Here is a 15,658-nt window from a genome sequence, read left to right as displayed (position 1 = left end):
GGGCTGAGGACATACAGAAGCCCAGCCCAACAGCCCCTCTGTCAGCCCCAAGGCCTCTCCCAGCCGCCCCACTGAGACAGACACAGCAGACTGTCTTAGGCTGGCTCTAGGCCTGGGCCGTACCACAAACCCTGAACGAACAACAGTATTGGGATTCTGTTGCCACAAAGTCCCTCTAGCTCTGCCTACGAAGATTGGGAGGCAGGGCAGGGATTAGCACCAAGAATACTCCTTCCTTGGCCCCCCAACAGCAGTGAGCAGGGACCCACCTGCTTCTCCGTCATGGCGTAGAGGTACCGGCGGTTGGGGCTGAGGACGAGGTCCCGAAGGATGGGGCTGCCCTCCTGTGCCACCACGCTCTCATAGGCCAGGGCTGGCCGGCCGCTAGGGCTCGCCAAGTCCACCAGGATCTGTGGGCAACAGGGCCTCAGTGGGGTTGTTCTGATACCTTCCTGCCCCAGGCCCACTCAGGCCAAGAGCCCAAAGCGCTGCCCCCACAAAACCGTGCAAGGCAAGGAAGGGTCAGAAATGGCCACACTCTGGCCCTGGCCCCCACCCCCAGGCTGCCAGGAGCCAGTGCAGGCCAGACTCGGACTAAGGCAGGCAGGCGCTGGCCCTGCCCTCGGCCAACAGAGGCCACAGCTCTGGGGGCGGTTAGGACAGTCCAGCCAGCAGCCCACCACCCAGCAGCACTGCTGTGTCCCAGACAATGACCACAGGAGCCTGGGGCAGGCAGTCAGCCCTCCTGCAGAGTGGCGTTTGCAGAGGCGTGGGGGGCTGGCAGGGCTAAGATGGACAGGGTGGGGAGGCCTCAGGAAGTCTAAGGGGGTAGGCAACACCCCAGGCAGAAAGCACTGCAGTAATACAGGCGTCTCATCCGCATGGAAATATATTCCAGAGCCCAAACAAGTCGGCCGCTAATTAGCCGGCTCTTCTCCTCCGCAGCCTGTGATGCTGCAAGTATTTTTAGTTGCTTTTACCAAACAAATGTATTTAATTAACAGAGAGACCCAGGGGGCTTTCCAAAGATGGGCTCCTGGGGCGGCGCCAGCCCAGCCCTTATGGGGCGGAGCGGGCTCTCTCAGGCTTGAGGCAGGGGCAGGGTCCCTTCCCTGGGCCACCTTCATGGCTCTGACCACCTCCAGCTCCCAGCAGCATCCCCAGGCCCAGTTCTCAACTCATCTTGGCACCAGCAGTCTGTGGCCAGGGAAGCTGGCCCCCACCCCCACACTGCTGGGCAGGTCTGCGGCCAGCAACAGCCCCAGCATGGGCCAGTGGGGCCGCCAGGGTGGGGCACTGTTCTCTGGCTCACTCTCCAGTCTCCCCCTCCCCCAGCTCAGCCCAGAGAGGCAGCCCCGTGGAGAGTGGGAGGGCCGCATTCCTCAAAGCCCAGCCAGCACCCCCACATCCGCTCAGCTCTAGGCTTAAACCAAACCAGGCCCGGAAGAGATGAAACCAGGGCTGGGGGGGGGGGGGGGAGGGGCAGGGGGGGCCCTGAGAGCTGGGCCAGCTGAAGATGCCTGAGAGGCTGGCCCATGGTGGCCCACAAAGGCTTTGGCCGAGACCTCCAGGGAAGCAGGGAGAGCCTTCCCAGGGCAAGGCCTGCATAGGGCCCACCCCCATGGCCCAGCCTGCCCACTGATACCTCCACCAGGGCAGCTGCAAGCACCGCCCCCCTCCCCATTTTTGTCAGCTCCTGGAGCATCCATACACAGGCCAGAAAGGGAGGGGAGCCTGACATCACTCAGGGCACACCCTGGGTCAGACACTCCCAATATTGGTACGCAGGTGAGGGGCTTCACTGCTCTGCCTCTCCTGCCTGGTGATAGATAATCAACAACACATCCCTCCCGGCCTGAGAATTAAGGATTAAACCAGGCACCTACTGGCAATTGCCAAATTTAAGCAGCCACCACACAGGAATGTTGCTGTTGTTGTTGCTGTTATTATGTGCCATCGAGTCAGTTCCGACCCACACCGACCCTGTATAGGGTTTCCAAGGAGCAGCTGGTGTGCTTGAACTGTCAACCTTGTGGTTTCAACCGACTTTGCAATCCAGCGCATTAACCCACAGCGCCACACACAGGAATGGGCAGGTCAAAATAGCCAGGGGGCAGAAACGGAGGCAGGCAGGGACAGGATATAGGGACACTGGTGGAAACTCAGCTTCAGATACAGAGCACCCATCAAAGTGAAAAGCAGGCCAGGAGACTTCCCCTGAGGACTGCCTTCACCTGTCTCTCGCTCCACCAGTCATCACCAAGCCAAACCCATTCACCCACAACCACATGCTCCCAGTTCTTTCCCACCATCCCTCCTGGTACAGGCTGGGGCAGCCCCTCCTGTAGGGGGATGATGCCCTCAGGCCAGAGGCCTACTTGGCCTGCCAACCCCTCCACACTGAGACCAGACTACATGGTGGAAGGAGTGAGTGAATGCCACACCAAGGGGCAACCCTACCAACTCCTGTGAAAACGGTGTTCTCACCAAGGGGTGGCCAGAACAGGCCAGCAAGTGCGTAGGTGGGAGGTTCTGGTTCAGGGGTCCCAGAAGGTCGGAGATGCAGCTCCAGGCCTAGCTGGACGGAGGACAGGCTCCCATTCTCCCTCCTCCCACCCCCGACATGCCAATGTTGACAGGTGGCAGCCAACAGCTGCAGCGGGCAAGCGGCTGGAGCACATGTATCCAGCTGTCTGTCTGCCATGCACCCATCTGTCCACCACCTGCCCTCACACGCGCAGGCAGGTTGGGGAGGCCCCGGCAGGCTTCCTGGAAGGGACGCATGGGCAAGTGGCCACTAGAGGCCCACAGAGCCCTTCTGCGGCCCAGAGGGCACAGGGCAGAGGTGGGCTCTACATGCATTTAGTGTGTACTGTCCGAGGCTCAGCAAGGACCCAAATGCCCACGTGCAGGGTAGTCAATCCCCATTGGAGTCTGCTGCTTTGTCCACCCTGAAGGAAACTGAGGCTCACACACAGGGGTCCTGGGGTCCCCAGTTGCACACAACCTGCCCTGGAGCTGCCCAGAGAGGCAGACTGGGGGTATTCCAGGAAGAATGGGAAAGGCCGGGGTAGGGCAGCACTGGAGAACAGTGGGACACACACTGGACCTGGAATGCCCAGCCCACAGCTGTCCACTCAAGGGCCACCAACTGGGGCAGCCCACCCTCGAGCAGCCGGGCCCACATACCAGGACAGGGACATCCTCTGGGCATCCTCAACCCACTTCCAGCTGTCACTTCTCTCCTCTGCAAGCCTTTCCCCCAAAGACCACCAGCACCAACTAGCCCAACCTCTGACGGCTTTTGCACAAGTGGCCCCAAGTTGTACCAGCCACCCTCTTCCACTCCCAAGGGAAGTCCGCTGCATCTAGGCCTCTGGGCTGAACTCAGTGGGCCCCTCTGTCCTCACCCTAAGTCCCCTCCTCTGAGCTGGCTTGAGGAATGTCATCTGGCTCCCCTTGGCAGCCCAGTCAGGCTGCACCATACCCCAGAATCACCCACCTTTGGCTCAGACTCCCCAGGAAAACGGGTTGCAGACCCATCCAGCCTCTGGCACAACCCTAACTGCCCATACCGTGTCTCTCCCTGAGCTTCTTGCCCTCTGAAAACCAGGGAGTCAGCCCACCACATCTCTGGGGGGGGGGTTCTAGTGGCCTGGGGGGTGTCAGGGCCAGGCAAGGCTCTGGTCTGCCTGAACTGGACTAGGAAGGACCTCACAAATCAAATACCCACTGCCACAGTGACCACACAAGCCTGCACTGAGTCCTAACAGGGAGTCAGCCTGACCCCAGGAACCCTTTCCCTCTGCTCAGGGCAAGGTGAGAATCGGCACAGGTGAGCAGCCCCTGGTCCTGGAAACCCCCAGCCTCACCAATGCAGCAGGGCCAACTGCTCCAGGCAGACAGCTGACAGCCCAGCCCAGAGCCAACAAAGGGCCCATTTTCCGGGTGTGGGCAGGCGGGGCACAGGGAGGATGTCTGGGGCTCTCCAGGCTGTCTGCCAAGTTCGGCACGCGCCCTAGCTGCCCAGAAGCAGGGGGCTGCCCAGCTTGGCCCCAACCCGGAAAGGGGAGCACCCTGCCTTCTCCACCCTGTGCCATGGAGCACGTGGTCTCCTGACGAGGCCTGGAGGTAGGAAAGAGCAGAGGACCCAGAATGGGGGCTGGAGGTGGCATAGGCCTTTCCATTTTTAAGTCATCCATGACCCTGAGCCTGTAGCACCAAGTCCATTCTTGGGGTGGTGGCAGGGTGGCCTCTGGGGGGACTCTGAGGCTGAGTGAGGCCCCGAGAGCTGGCCAGCAAGTCAGTTCAAGTGCGACTGTCATAAGATCCGCTTAGTATCACTGCTGTGGGACCAGCCAGCAGGGCCCAGAGCCCACCCTCAGGTCAGGAAGGACAGATCCGCTTCCAGAGGTCCTCTCGCACCTCCAAAGTCCCTGCATTGTGTCCCTGCCTTCATTCCTCTGGCTGGGGCAGGCTTGAGGCCCCTTCCCAGGTCCACTCCACCCTCAGAAAGGCCAGAAGGAATCTGATACTGGAAAAGCAATTAGCAACTTCCTCTCGGCAGTAACTGGGTAATTAAAACATGGTTTGGATCCCAGAATCACAGCCCCCCCATACACACACATGCCGAGGGGGCAAGTCGGGTCCTAGAGGACACAGCTGGGCAGGACCTCAGTATGGCAGACCAGGGATCAGACTGACTTCAGCAGTGCTGGCTGCAGATTCCAGCAGTCCACCCTCCCCCTCTCCAGTGGGTGGGGGCTGCCATCCAGCCCATAGGCTGTGTGAAAACCCAGGAGCATCTATAGGAGGCAAAGGCTGCTGTCCAACCCACTCCTGTGAAGGGAGGTCAGAGACTGACAAGGCACAGAAAAGACAAGATCTTCCTGTTACAGGGAGCCCAACGAAGACCACCTGAGGCCAAGGATCCTCACCTCAGGCTTGCTAAGGACCACGATGGAGCCCAGAGGTTCTTATAGGCACCCAGTCCTCACTCGATGCCCACCTGCCCAACCTCAAGGTGGGAACACATCAGCAAGGAGCACCCAACATCTCAAACTCAAGAGCTGTTTTCCATTCCATGACCTCAGCACCACCTGACCTGCAGGGTCTCTCAAGCCTGGGCCTTCACAGACCCACTCTGACCACTAAACCCAAACAAACACCCTTCCCAAAACCTGCCCAGTTTCCGGGGCCCAGCACATGACCTCGTAGAAGCTGCTGTGCCCTGCTTAGGTGTGCCCAGGACAGCAAGGCCCCACACAGCATGGAGCCCTGCTTGGCCCAAGCATGAACTAAGTACACCTCAGTGCCTTGGCATGTGCTATTCCCTTACCCAAAACACCCTTCCCAGCTCACTCCCCAGCTCCAGACCAAGCTCCCACATAGACCCTCACCATGGACAGTGCTTGAAGGCAGGGCTCCATCAGCCCATGGAGGAGAAGTGTGAAAACTCCGGGCACCCCCTGAATGCAGGCACACTCCGGACAGGTGCAGGGGGGTGCTGCTGGCCTGCATCTACAATCAGGATTCCCAGAAGCAATGTGGCAAGTCCCCAGACCTGGGGCAGAGGCAGCTCCACCGGCCATGCAGAACCCATGCTTCATTGCCTGGAGGCTAGAACATACACGCACACACACACATACACACACACACACACACGACTCCCACAGGGTCAACAGAAGGTGGCTTGGTGCCCTCCTGGCCTTCGCCGGGGCATGTAGAACCCCTCTCAACTTCGCAGCCTCAGCAGCAGATCCAGAAAGAGCACAACAGGTCCTCCCCCCAGGACAGTGCTGAACTGGGAGCCATATGCATAGCACCCTGCCGCACTGCCTGAGGGCCCTGGGACTGGCGTCCAGCAATAAGGGGCTGGAAGTACTGGGCAGATGCAAGGCATGCAGCCATGCCCATCTCACCTTGGCATGTGAACAGAGATTCACCAAGGCATCCATACTCCACCACCCAGTCCTTTTAATAACCCAACATCATTGTGGTTCCATCCTAGAGATTTAGGGTGAAGAAATAATGAGCACCCAGCAATCTCAAAGTCAGCCTAAGTCCCAGAGAAACGCACAGCTGCTCCCTGACAGATGGAGCCCACGGTGGGCGCAACCTCGAATGCATCTGCATGGCATGGCCAGGACACACTCCACAGGAGAAGCACGAGGACAACTGTCAGGAAACACAGAGCAAGGAAGGAAAGAAACACACACCAACCATGTGACATAACTAGCCAAGGTCACAAATAGGCAAAGCCGCTCTGAGGACACCTGTCGGCAGGGGTGTCTAAGGAGGGCTCCTGGAGGAGTAGACCCAGAGTGACTCCCACCTGCTCCCGTGTAGCACACACCCTGGGGGCCTTTCCTTGCTCGTCTCCCCCAGAGAGAGACACAACTCAGGGTGACCCTGCCAAAGAGAGTGTGCAGAGGGCCTGCAGTTCACTCAGCAGCTCTCACCCCGGTCTCCCCCAGGAGGAGCAGACCCTAAACCAGGAGGAGCAGCCGCCAGGTCAGAGACACGGAGGCCTGAGAGCCAGGACCCCATGCATGGGGCCACACTGCCTCCTGTTCCAGATGGGTCTCTGAAGTAGCCGTTCCTGAGCCACCTGGGATAGGGCAAAGGAGCATCGTGCACAGCCTGGGAAGCTTCTAGATGTTCGCTGGCCTCTGGAGACAGGAGGCCTCTGGCCCCGAGGGCAGGCCCAGCACCAGCTGATGCTCCTGCCGAACTGAAGCCACAGGGAGCACCAGGGGCTCCAGAGGCAGAGAGAACTGCAAGTGTCAAGACCTGGGTGCAGGGGGCCCAGCTAGGAGACAGCTGTCATCTGCTACCGCAGAGCAATGGTACCACGCCTACCATGCCATCCATCAGGTCAGACAGCAGAGGTAGGCACAGCAGGCCTTCTGGTTTCACCCACAGCAGGATCCGGCCCACCTCAAGGAACCCCACAGGACCTAGAGGACTAGACAAGGTGGCTCTGGCAAGGTGGTAGCATGCAGCTCAGGCAACCAGAGCAGCCTTGGGGCCTGTGTGCAAGCAGAGCACAGGACTGGGGTCCCAGTGAGACCTCCTATCTCCGTACAGTCTCAGCCTGCACCTCTGTCCCTAAGCCACTGCAGGAGTATGCCCAAGGCACATGACCAACTCAAGAAGGAATGCCAACCAATCCGAAGCAGGCAAGGCATGGCTGTTCTCCAGAGAGAGGCCAAGGAAAGGTTCTGGCCAGGCACAGACCTCTCCTTGCATGTGTCCCTTGGATCCCAGGGCATGGACACCACCAGGGCCAAGGCCTCAGTCCAATCTGCAGCCCCTTGAGTCCCTTACAGAAACAAAGGTGACTGACCCCCCTGAATGCCAGGACCACCTTCTCCTGCTCTGCAAAAATGAGAGGCTGTCCCTGAGCCGACAAGGGGCAGGGTGTCCCTACCATGCAGGGGTCAGCCAGGCCTGAGAGTGGGCTGTGCCACAGGGCTGGGCTGGGCTTGGAGGTGGCCTGTGGAGAGAGAGGTGAGGCCTCTGGGAAGGGGAGCCAGAGGTACCCAGCTAGCCTGAGCCACAGTACAGTCAGCACAGCCTTGAGCAGCTGAAGTTGGCAGATCTTAAATCAATTGACTACAATTTTACACAACACGTTTGGTGGGGCCTGGCCCCAGGCCAACCAACTCCCTGGAGCTCCCATCACGTTGTTAAAGCCAGGCCTGGGGAGGGGTGGGGCGGCTGGCACAGCAGCCCGGCCTGTGGGCCATAGGCACGCCGAGGCCAGCTGCAGCATGGGGGGGGGCCCATGCCCCCACACTCAGATGGTGGGACACGTCCAGCTCAACCTCAGGAGGAGGGCATCTCAATTGAAACAAGGGGTGTCTGAGAGCAAGAGGTTATTCAAAGAGGACCCACAGCAAACCCACCTGGCTCACCCCAGACCACAGTCCCCCAACATCCAAGCCTGATCTAGACATGCGAGGGGTGAGGTGGGAGAAGGGAGACCTGCTGTCCACTAGACAGCCCTGGTCAGGATAGGCCACTACAGCCAGCAAGGGTGAAGCCCAGGGGCGCCGTTACTGGCAGGAGGTGATGCAGCCAGGGCAGGCCATGAACAAGCAAGGGGAGGTTCACTCTCCACGTACCCCCAACCCAGCCACAGCTGCCCCTCATGGGAAACCTAGACTCATGGCAAAACAGAGCCTCAGGAAGCAGAGATGGCAGAGGGGGAAGAATGACTGGGTGGATCTCAACCAAAGCCTGAGCTCCAAACGCCACCCACAGGAGCTAGCTCACCAGACTAGTCAGAGGGCAGGAAAGGGAGCGGGGTGGGCATTAGAGGCAAGGCCCATGAGGGCTCCAGCCCAGGGGCAGGAACACGTGGGGTCACGTGGAAGAGTGGCTGCTCTAGACCTTGCTTTGACACAGAGGTGCGGGGTCGGAGTAGTTGCCTTCTCCTGGGCACTACACTTGAGGCCTGATTCCTCACCAAGGACTCCGAGAAAAGGGACTGAGGGAGCAGTCATGAGCAAAGCTCTAGGCACAGGCCTCAGCTTCCCCTGTGCAACAGAGGTTTGGCAATCGACTGCACCCATTGTACACACAGCCCTCATGATGGCTGTAAGGGAAACCGAGCCTCTGAAAGGCTCCCCACAGTGGTGAGGGGAAGAGTCAGTAGCCATCCCAAAGCTCACCTGCTTGTTCAAGATCAGGCATGCACCATGGGGAATGAGGAAATTATTCAACCAGCCCCAACAGGACCCTCTCTACCAGACCAGTGAGCTCAGATGGGATGGGGAGCTGAGGCAGGCCCACCCGAGAGTTTGGGGCTAGCAGCAGACACCACCCTTACTCCACTATCCTGGGTACAGCTGGCCTCACACCCGTGCAGGGCACTGTGCCCCACACACTGCCATAGCGCCCGACACACACCCATGCATGAGGAAGGGACTGTCTGCCTAGATGCTGGGGAAGAGCTCAGGCTCACAGGGGACAGGGACAGACCAGCTGTCCATCAGCTGCACAAACACCAGGTTCAAGGAGGGGTCTGGCCTCTGTGTCCCACCTGCTGTAGGGCTTAGAAGGCAGGAATGTAACCTTCAGTGCCCTGGGTCTCCATTTTCCTCAATGGAGGGCTAGGGTAAGAGGCAGGAGGACACAGCTAATCAGAAACCCCAGGAACTGCCAAAGCTCCCACCAAACAGCGGCCCTCTGAGGCAGAGAAGAATGCAGGCAGGACCAGACAAACCTGTTCCTGTCTCCCGACAACTTTGTGGGTGGCAGACAGCTGGCAGCATACCCATCTACCCACCACTGCCCACCACCAACACACCCAGCTCCCCTTTAGGAGACTCCATACACATCTTGGGGCCTCAGTCTCTGCTCCATAAGAGAGGATCCTCTAAGGGCTATCTCCTGGCAAGTGCTAGGGGGCTGGGGACCCACAGTGCTCAGCTTCCCAGTTGCTGTTGCCCCAGAGCACCACCAACCCAGGCCCAGAGCCACCTGAATAAACACAGCCCCCAAATATCAGACTCTCTCTAGAGCTGGGGCTGAGGTTCATCCAAGAGGACTTTCCAGGGACCAAAGAGTCAGCAAGAAGCCCGGGCAACGGCGTGGCAGAAACTGGGAAACCCCTTCTCATAAGCCCTAAGCCTAAAAGGGCTTGGGAAGCAGATTCCGCCCTCGGTGGCTCAGGCCCAGGTCACCTAGGGCGAGAAATTGCTGGAAGGATCTAGTGAACAGACAAGGCCCAACTGCTATGTCAGCACCACTCTCTGCTGTTATTTCATCCTTCAGGCCGGCCCTGCCCCCCCCCCCCCAAGGACCCTCGGTGCCTCACAGGTACCCACTGCAGTCTCCTCAACCACCCCCACCTCCACTCAAGAGCGTCTTCCTTCTCCCTGATGCTAGCCCACCCTCAGCTCTGCCCAGCCCAGCACTGTGGGCATGACAAGGAGAGCCTAGAGGAGCCAAGCTGACCACCCTGCATGGTGTTCCCTCCCCAGCTCCCATCTCTCAGTCACTCCACAAGCCTCCACGTTCTTTTTGCATCAACCAATGGTCAGGGGAGGGGAGGCAGTGTCCTTTCCCTGCCCTTGGCCTGCCCGTCTCCATAGACAGGATGTGGGAGGCCCAGCTACCAGCAGCAGTTGCTGTCTCAGCAGACACCAGATCTGCTGGGCTTGGAGACTGCGACCCTGGAAGGCACACCCTGGTGCAGCCCCATCCCCACCTACAGACACCTGCCCCCTAGGAGCTCAGTGTACACCCAGTGAGGGACCCACCACTGTGGGGCTGGAGCCAGGGGGCTGGCAGGTCCAAACTACCCTGAGTCCCCCGAGAACCAGAACTCTGAGCCAAGACCTCTAGAGAGCACAGCTGGAAGGCCACACTGCCCCACCCACTCATGAAGCAAAATGCTCCCCAGGCCACTACACAATCCCTGCCCCCACGCAGCCAGGCCCACCTTTCGGACACGGCCACTTCGAGTGCCAGCAAACACCACGGTGCGGCCACGGTAGTCGTAGGCAGCCACAGCAGTCAAGCCATCATCCTTGTCCACGAACAGGGGTGTGCCCTCGATGGTGACCGTGCCCCCCAGCGGCTGGTTGAAATCCTGCCCGCAGAAGTCATCGTCAATCTGCAGGGGCTGTGAGAAGGGATAGGGTGAGGCCACAAGCCAAGGCTTCTGCTTACCTGGCGGCTCATTGCACAGTATATTACCCAAAGACTGAGAAGTCAGGAGGGGCCTCATTGGCTGGAAGGGAGGCTGTAGGGGTCTGTGCCAGAGGGTCATTCCCGGCCTCACAGAGGGGCTCTGGCCCAGGAAGCTTGGGCAGCTCTGGGGTCAGAAGTTCCAGCCCCCTTTGATAGGGAAAGAGCTCGAGGAATCCCCAGGCCCAAGCCAGCATGGCAGAGCATGGAAGTTCTTGTATACCTGCTGCTCAGAGGCCCAGGCCAACCCACAAAATGGGAGGGTGACTGTCCTCAGACCACAAAGGGGACAAATCAGGGGAGGGAGGTGGCTGACAGGCCCTTCGCTGGGACCAGGAGGGTGTTCAGAGGGCATGAGGGTGGGGTCTGGTGGTGAGGGGGTGACCACAACGGGTGTGTGGTTACTGAGGCAGAGTGGACAAGCACAGAGGAGCCCAGGGAATAGACACAGGGCTGCAGAGTTGGAACAGTGAAGAGACTGGATGGGTAGGGATGCTGGGCCAGGGTATCTCTCTGATGGGCAAGTATGGAAAGAGGAGATGCCACCGGACAAGCAGATGGCCCCAGAGCTGTGGTGGCCACTGCTACTTCCCAGACACCATGTGCATCTGATGCACTCCACTCCGCACAAAATGAGTCTCGTAGGCGAGGTAAAGTCCCAAAGAGACCAAAGGGGTCACAAATGGCCTCATGTAACAGGTAGTGAGCAGAGCCTCGAGAGGTGAGTGTCCAGTCCAGGGTACTGGGCAAGTAGACATACCACCAATGGGGAAGGTGAGTCAATACCCACATGGATCCAAACCAACCCACCACACACACAGGTTATGTGACCTTGAGCAGATCACCTCCCATCTCTGAGTGTCAGTGGCCACATCTGTCAAATGGGGACTTCCCTGCTCACATGGAGGAGACAGAGCAGTACCAGGCTTGGTCAGAACTCTAGCATCCCCCACAGGGTACACCTGGCAAAGTGCACAGGCTACACACGTGTGCTATCTACATTACCTGCGGCTGCCTCTTTTGGGAGGGGACGAGAGAGCGTGCAAGGAAGGCCGTGGCGCCCACTCACCGAGTTGATGCAACCCAGCTCCTTGTTGAGTAGCCAGGGCAGCGAGAGCTTGCCCTCGCCTCGGTAGCAGGACTGGATGCGTTCTTTGATCCTCTCCTTGATGGCCCTGAGCGTGAAGAGGCACAACACTGACTCCTTGGGCGGCTTGATGCGGTTCTTCTGGCCCTGTGCAAACACGGTGAACAGCACGTCCTCATCCTCAGCCAGGCCCAGCTGGCGGGCCAGAGCTCGGCCAGGGCGGCTCAGGTAGGCGTCCTGTACCAGGCGGTACTCAACACCTGCCTGCTCACAGCCGATTGGGAACTCGACATACGAGTAGAACTTGGGGTCATCCACACAGAGCCGCACGATCTTGGAGGTAAAGAAATGTTCCCCAGCCACGTCAGGCGAGGTCAGCTGTGTGTCCAGCTGCAGGGTGAGGTAGTAGACGAACTGCTCGCTGCGGAAGCTATACACATAGTAGATATCAAAGGCTGGGAATTTGGAGAGTGTGTCTGAGGGGATCTTAAGCTGCGATGACACAAACTCATCCTGGTACACAAAACCAAACATGTCAGCATCTTCCTCGTTCGCCATGAGCCGGCGGCTGGACAGTGTGGGGAAGTACTCAGATTTGCCATCGATGGGTGTGCCAACGAAGAGTTTGGCCTGGCCCTGGCCAGGCGGACCCGCAATGAGCACTCCAGCCATGCTGCCCGCCTCACGCACACTGGACAGGTAGTGTTCCTTCCGGTGGTGGGGTTCCCCAAGTTTGAAGAGGTCGTCTAGCCGCAGGAACTGGCAGATGCCCTGCGAGGCACTACCACAAGCCAGCAGGCGATTGGCAGCGTAGTCCAGCAATAACAGCTTGTTAACGTTGTCAGTACTGCCCAGGCCGTGGGGGCAGGACTGCACACTGGGCGGCGGGTAGCACTTCTCATTGTCTTCCACGGGGCCTGTCACATGGGCCCGAAGTAGGGTCAGGTTGCCCGACAACTTATAGATTCGGTTCACTGCGCCCACATACACCTCACCGGTCTGCTCATGCACGACCAGGTGGGTAAGGCCCCACTCACTAGCTGCAAAGGTTCGGAAGGTGGGCTGCAGACCCCCGCCTACACGGGGGGCTCCTGCCTCTACCCACACCCCTCCTAGCAGTTGTGGCGGCGGCAGCAACATCAGCAGTAGCACAGGGGGCACCAGCGGGCTCAGCAGTGGCGGCAGCATGACGGGCCAGGGCGTAGGGCCGAGGTGCTTGGGTCCTGCAGATGTCTGCTTCATGGAGCCGGGAGGCTCGGCCCTGTGGGGGGAGAGTGGGGAGGAGAGGGTGAGCAGGTGGCATGGAGGCCACGCTCAACATCCACAACATAATGACACATAAACACACGTGCAACCGCAAACATGAGCACACACATGATGAGACATGGGTACATGAGTGACAACAGACACAGATGTGCATGACAAACACTAGTACATACATAACAGCTGTGAGCACACATGGCGAGATGTGAGTACATGTACAGTACCACGTGACAAGGGATGCACATATGCAACAGGTTATGTGATGAGGCATGAGCACACATGCAAGGCTGATAGAAACACATCACACATGACAACAGATGTGAGCACTTGTCTGTAATTCCAACATGTGGACACACAGGCTTAGCATTTATGAGTTCTTGCTGTGTGCCATATATGGTGCACACCGCCGCAAAGTCACAGCGATCAACCCAAAAGAAGAGTCCAAAGCTGAGACGACACCTAGCTGGTCTCAGGCTCTGCACACATTGAAGGTGCATCAAGACCAAGCTCTGGACCACAGAAGGAGCAGGGCCGCCTGCCTGACCCTCGGTCAATGCTGTGCCCAGCCATCACTGATGGAGATAGAGAAAAGGGCATGAGAAAACAGGGAAGCAGGGCTCTCATCTCTGGTGGTACAGTTGTTAAAGCACCCACCTTCTAACTGAAAGGTCAGAGTTCAAATTCACCATGAGAGATGAAGCAGTCAGCTTCCATAAAGATTCACAGCCTCAGAAACCCCCAGGAGCAATTCTACTCTGTCCTGGTGGGGTCGCTGTGTCAGAATTCACTGATGGCAGCCCTTTCATTTGCCTCTGGTTCTCACACAGCCTTGCACCCCCACGCTGCTACCACTTGTCTCCCCACATTCCAGCATGTACTCCATCCAGCCTTCAAAATCAAGAGCCCCAATCTAGGGGGTGGGCGAGGCTGCTGGAAACACATCCATCACCGTCATCCTACAGCAACCAGATGGGGGGCTTGAATGCCCCTCCACATCACACTGCAGCCTACACCAATCCCCATCTCCGGAGACTCAGGCCTGGTAATCCCTTCCAAACTTGAGAAGTGTATGTGTGGCCTGGCGTGGCCAGGGTGAGCAGGAGGGGAGGGTGTTGAGTCAACCCACCACAAGAAGTATGTCTGACTAGCTACAGGTCTGCTGCCCACTGGGCCCACACAAGCCCCTGGGGGGGGGGGGGGTGGATATCCTGGGTCACTCTCATGGGGTACCCTCCTCACTGGCTGACCCTGGCCCAGGCACTTACCAAACCTGAAAGTCAGGTTGTAATTCACTTCCCACCTGCTGCCACCACCACAGGATGAACGGTGTCTTCTGCTTGCTGACCGCCCACACCACTCCTCTCCCAGCTGGCTCCTTAGGCTCCCTGGTCCATCTACCCTGAGACCTTTCAGTTCCCCAAAAGAACTCTTCGAAAGAGAAGCCAGGCAGTGCCCACCCCTCCTACAAACATCAACCTTGCCCGGACCTAACACCCAACCAGCCACTGACACACTAGACCCTGAGCACTGCTGAGGCCCTGTCCATCCCGTGCCCATTCCTCACCATGGTGTATCAGTGTCACCTCTATGTCTCTCAAACTGCCCACTCCCCTCCCACCCATGCCACCGCCCACTAGCCAGTCTCCTTCATGCCCACCTGTCCGCACTGGTGCCCACTTCCCCTGAAAACTCTAACCTCATCCGTAGTGTAGTGAAATCTAGACTCTGTGGCCCTGCCAGTTAGCCCCCTTCCTCCAGGGCTGCCAAGTTGCAAGCAGAAGGACACGGTGAGGGGGAGGTTGCCCATGTGGTACGGGTTTGTCCAGGGTGCCGGGCCCCCATTGACAGTTAGGAGGCCGAGGATGAAAGCTAGATGGCCCTTCAGAGTCCAGGCAGGGAGCGATCCCACCTGCCCCACAGGCTGCCTGGGCTTCCTGCTGCAGGCCACAGGGTACCCTTCAAACCTGTAACTAGAGAGTAGGGCTCTCCAGTCCCCCCTGAGCTATGGTGACCTCTCTGTTCCATCCACGCCTACCTCAGGACCTGCTCAGGTCCAGCTCAGACCTCTGTCCTGACCATATGTGCTAAAGGGGCAGCTGCTCCCTCTCTATCAGTCCCCACCCCTGAGTTAATGTGTGATGCAGAACTCACTTACAACTGATGTTACCTTCTGTGCCCAGATACTCTTCCCACTAGGGTAGAAGCTGCATTAGAGTGGGACCTGGGTACGTGTGGCCTGCCACTATCCATCCCAAAGCCATGGAGGGCCCAAGAGGCACTTGTGGAATTAATGAGGGAGGGAGCAAGTTAGGAGGGAAGGCGGAGGTAATGAGGGAGCAGGTGAGTGGGCAGCAGAGGGACCAGCCAGGCCTGCATCTCAATGTCCTCACTGCCCAGACCCCCTGCCCAGTCAATGCCCCGGTGTGCCAAGACCTAAATGGAAAGACTGAGGGAAGTGGAGGGCCAGGACCACATTCCCTGGCAGGATCCTCCCGGCAGGCAGGCAGTACCTTCACTGAGGCCCCTCACTCACACCACTTCCCAGACCAGCAGCCTCCAAGGACTCTGCAGGCAACCAGGCAGCAGGTGAGCAGGGCCAGGGCCACG

The 15,658-nt window shown here is 58.8% G+C and overlaps 1 protein-coding gene across 1 annotated transcript in view; it reads right to left on the bottom strand.

Moving 5' to 3' along the window:
* PLXNA1 (plexin A1) overlaps positions 1–14,752 on the bottom strand; it is a 37,833-nt gene extending 23,081 nt beyond the window's left edge. Inside the window, exons 1-4 of the mRNA XM_006876232.1 lie at positions 14,709–14,752; positions 11,771–13,049; positions 10,454–10,636; positions 270–410 (exon numbers count right to left, since the gene is read on the bottom strand). Coding sequence (XP_006876294.1) covers positions 270–410; positions 10,454–10,636; positions 11,771–13,049; positions 14,709–14,752 — 1,647 coding nt within the window. The remainder of the gene's footprint in view (positions 1–269; positions 411–10,453; positions 10,637–11,770; positions 13,050–14,708) is intronic.
* Between the last annotated feature and the right edge of the window lie 906 nt (positions 14,753–15,658).

This window comes from Chrysochloris asiatica, unplaced genomic scaffold, assembly GCF_000296735.1.
Source record: "Chrysochloris asiatica unplaced genomic scaffold, ChrAsi1.0 scaffold00367, whole genome shotgun sequence".
In the NCBI taxonomy this organism is placed as follows: Eukaryota; Metazoa; Chordata; class Mammalia; order Afrosoricida; family Chrysochloridae; genus Chrysochloris; species Chrysochloris asiatica.
This window is presented reverse-complemented; position numbering and strand designations above follow the sequence as displayed.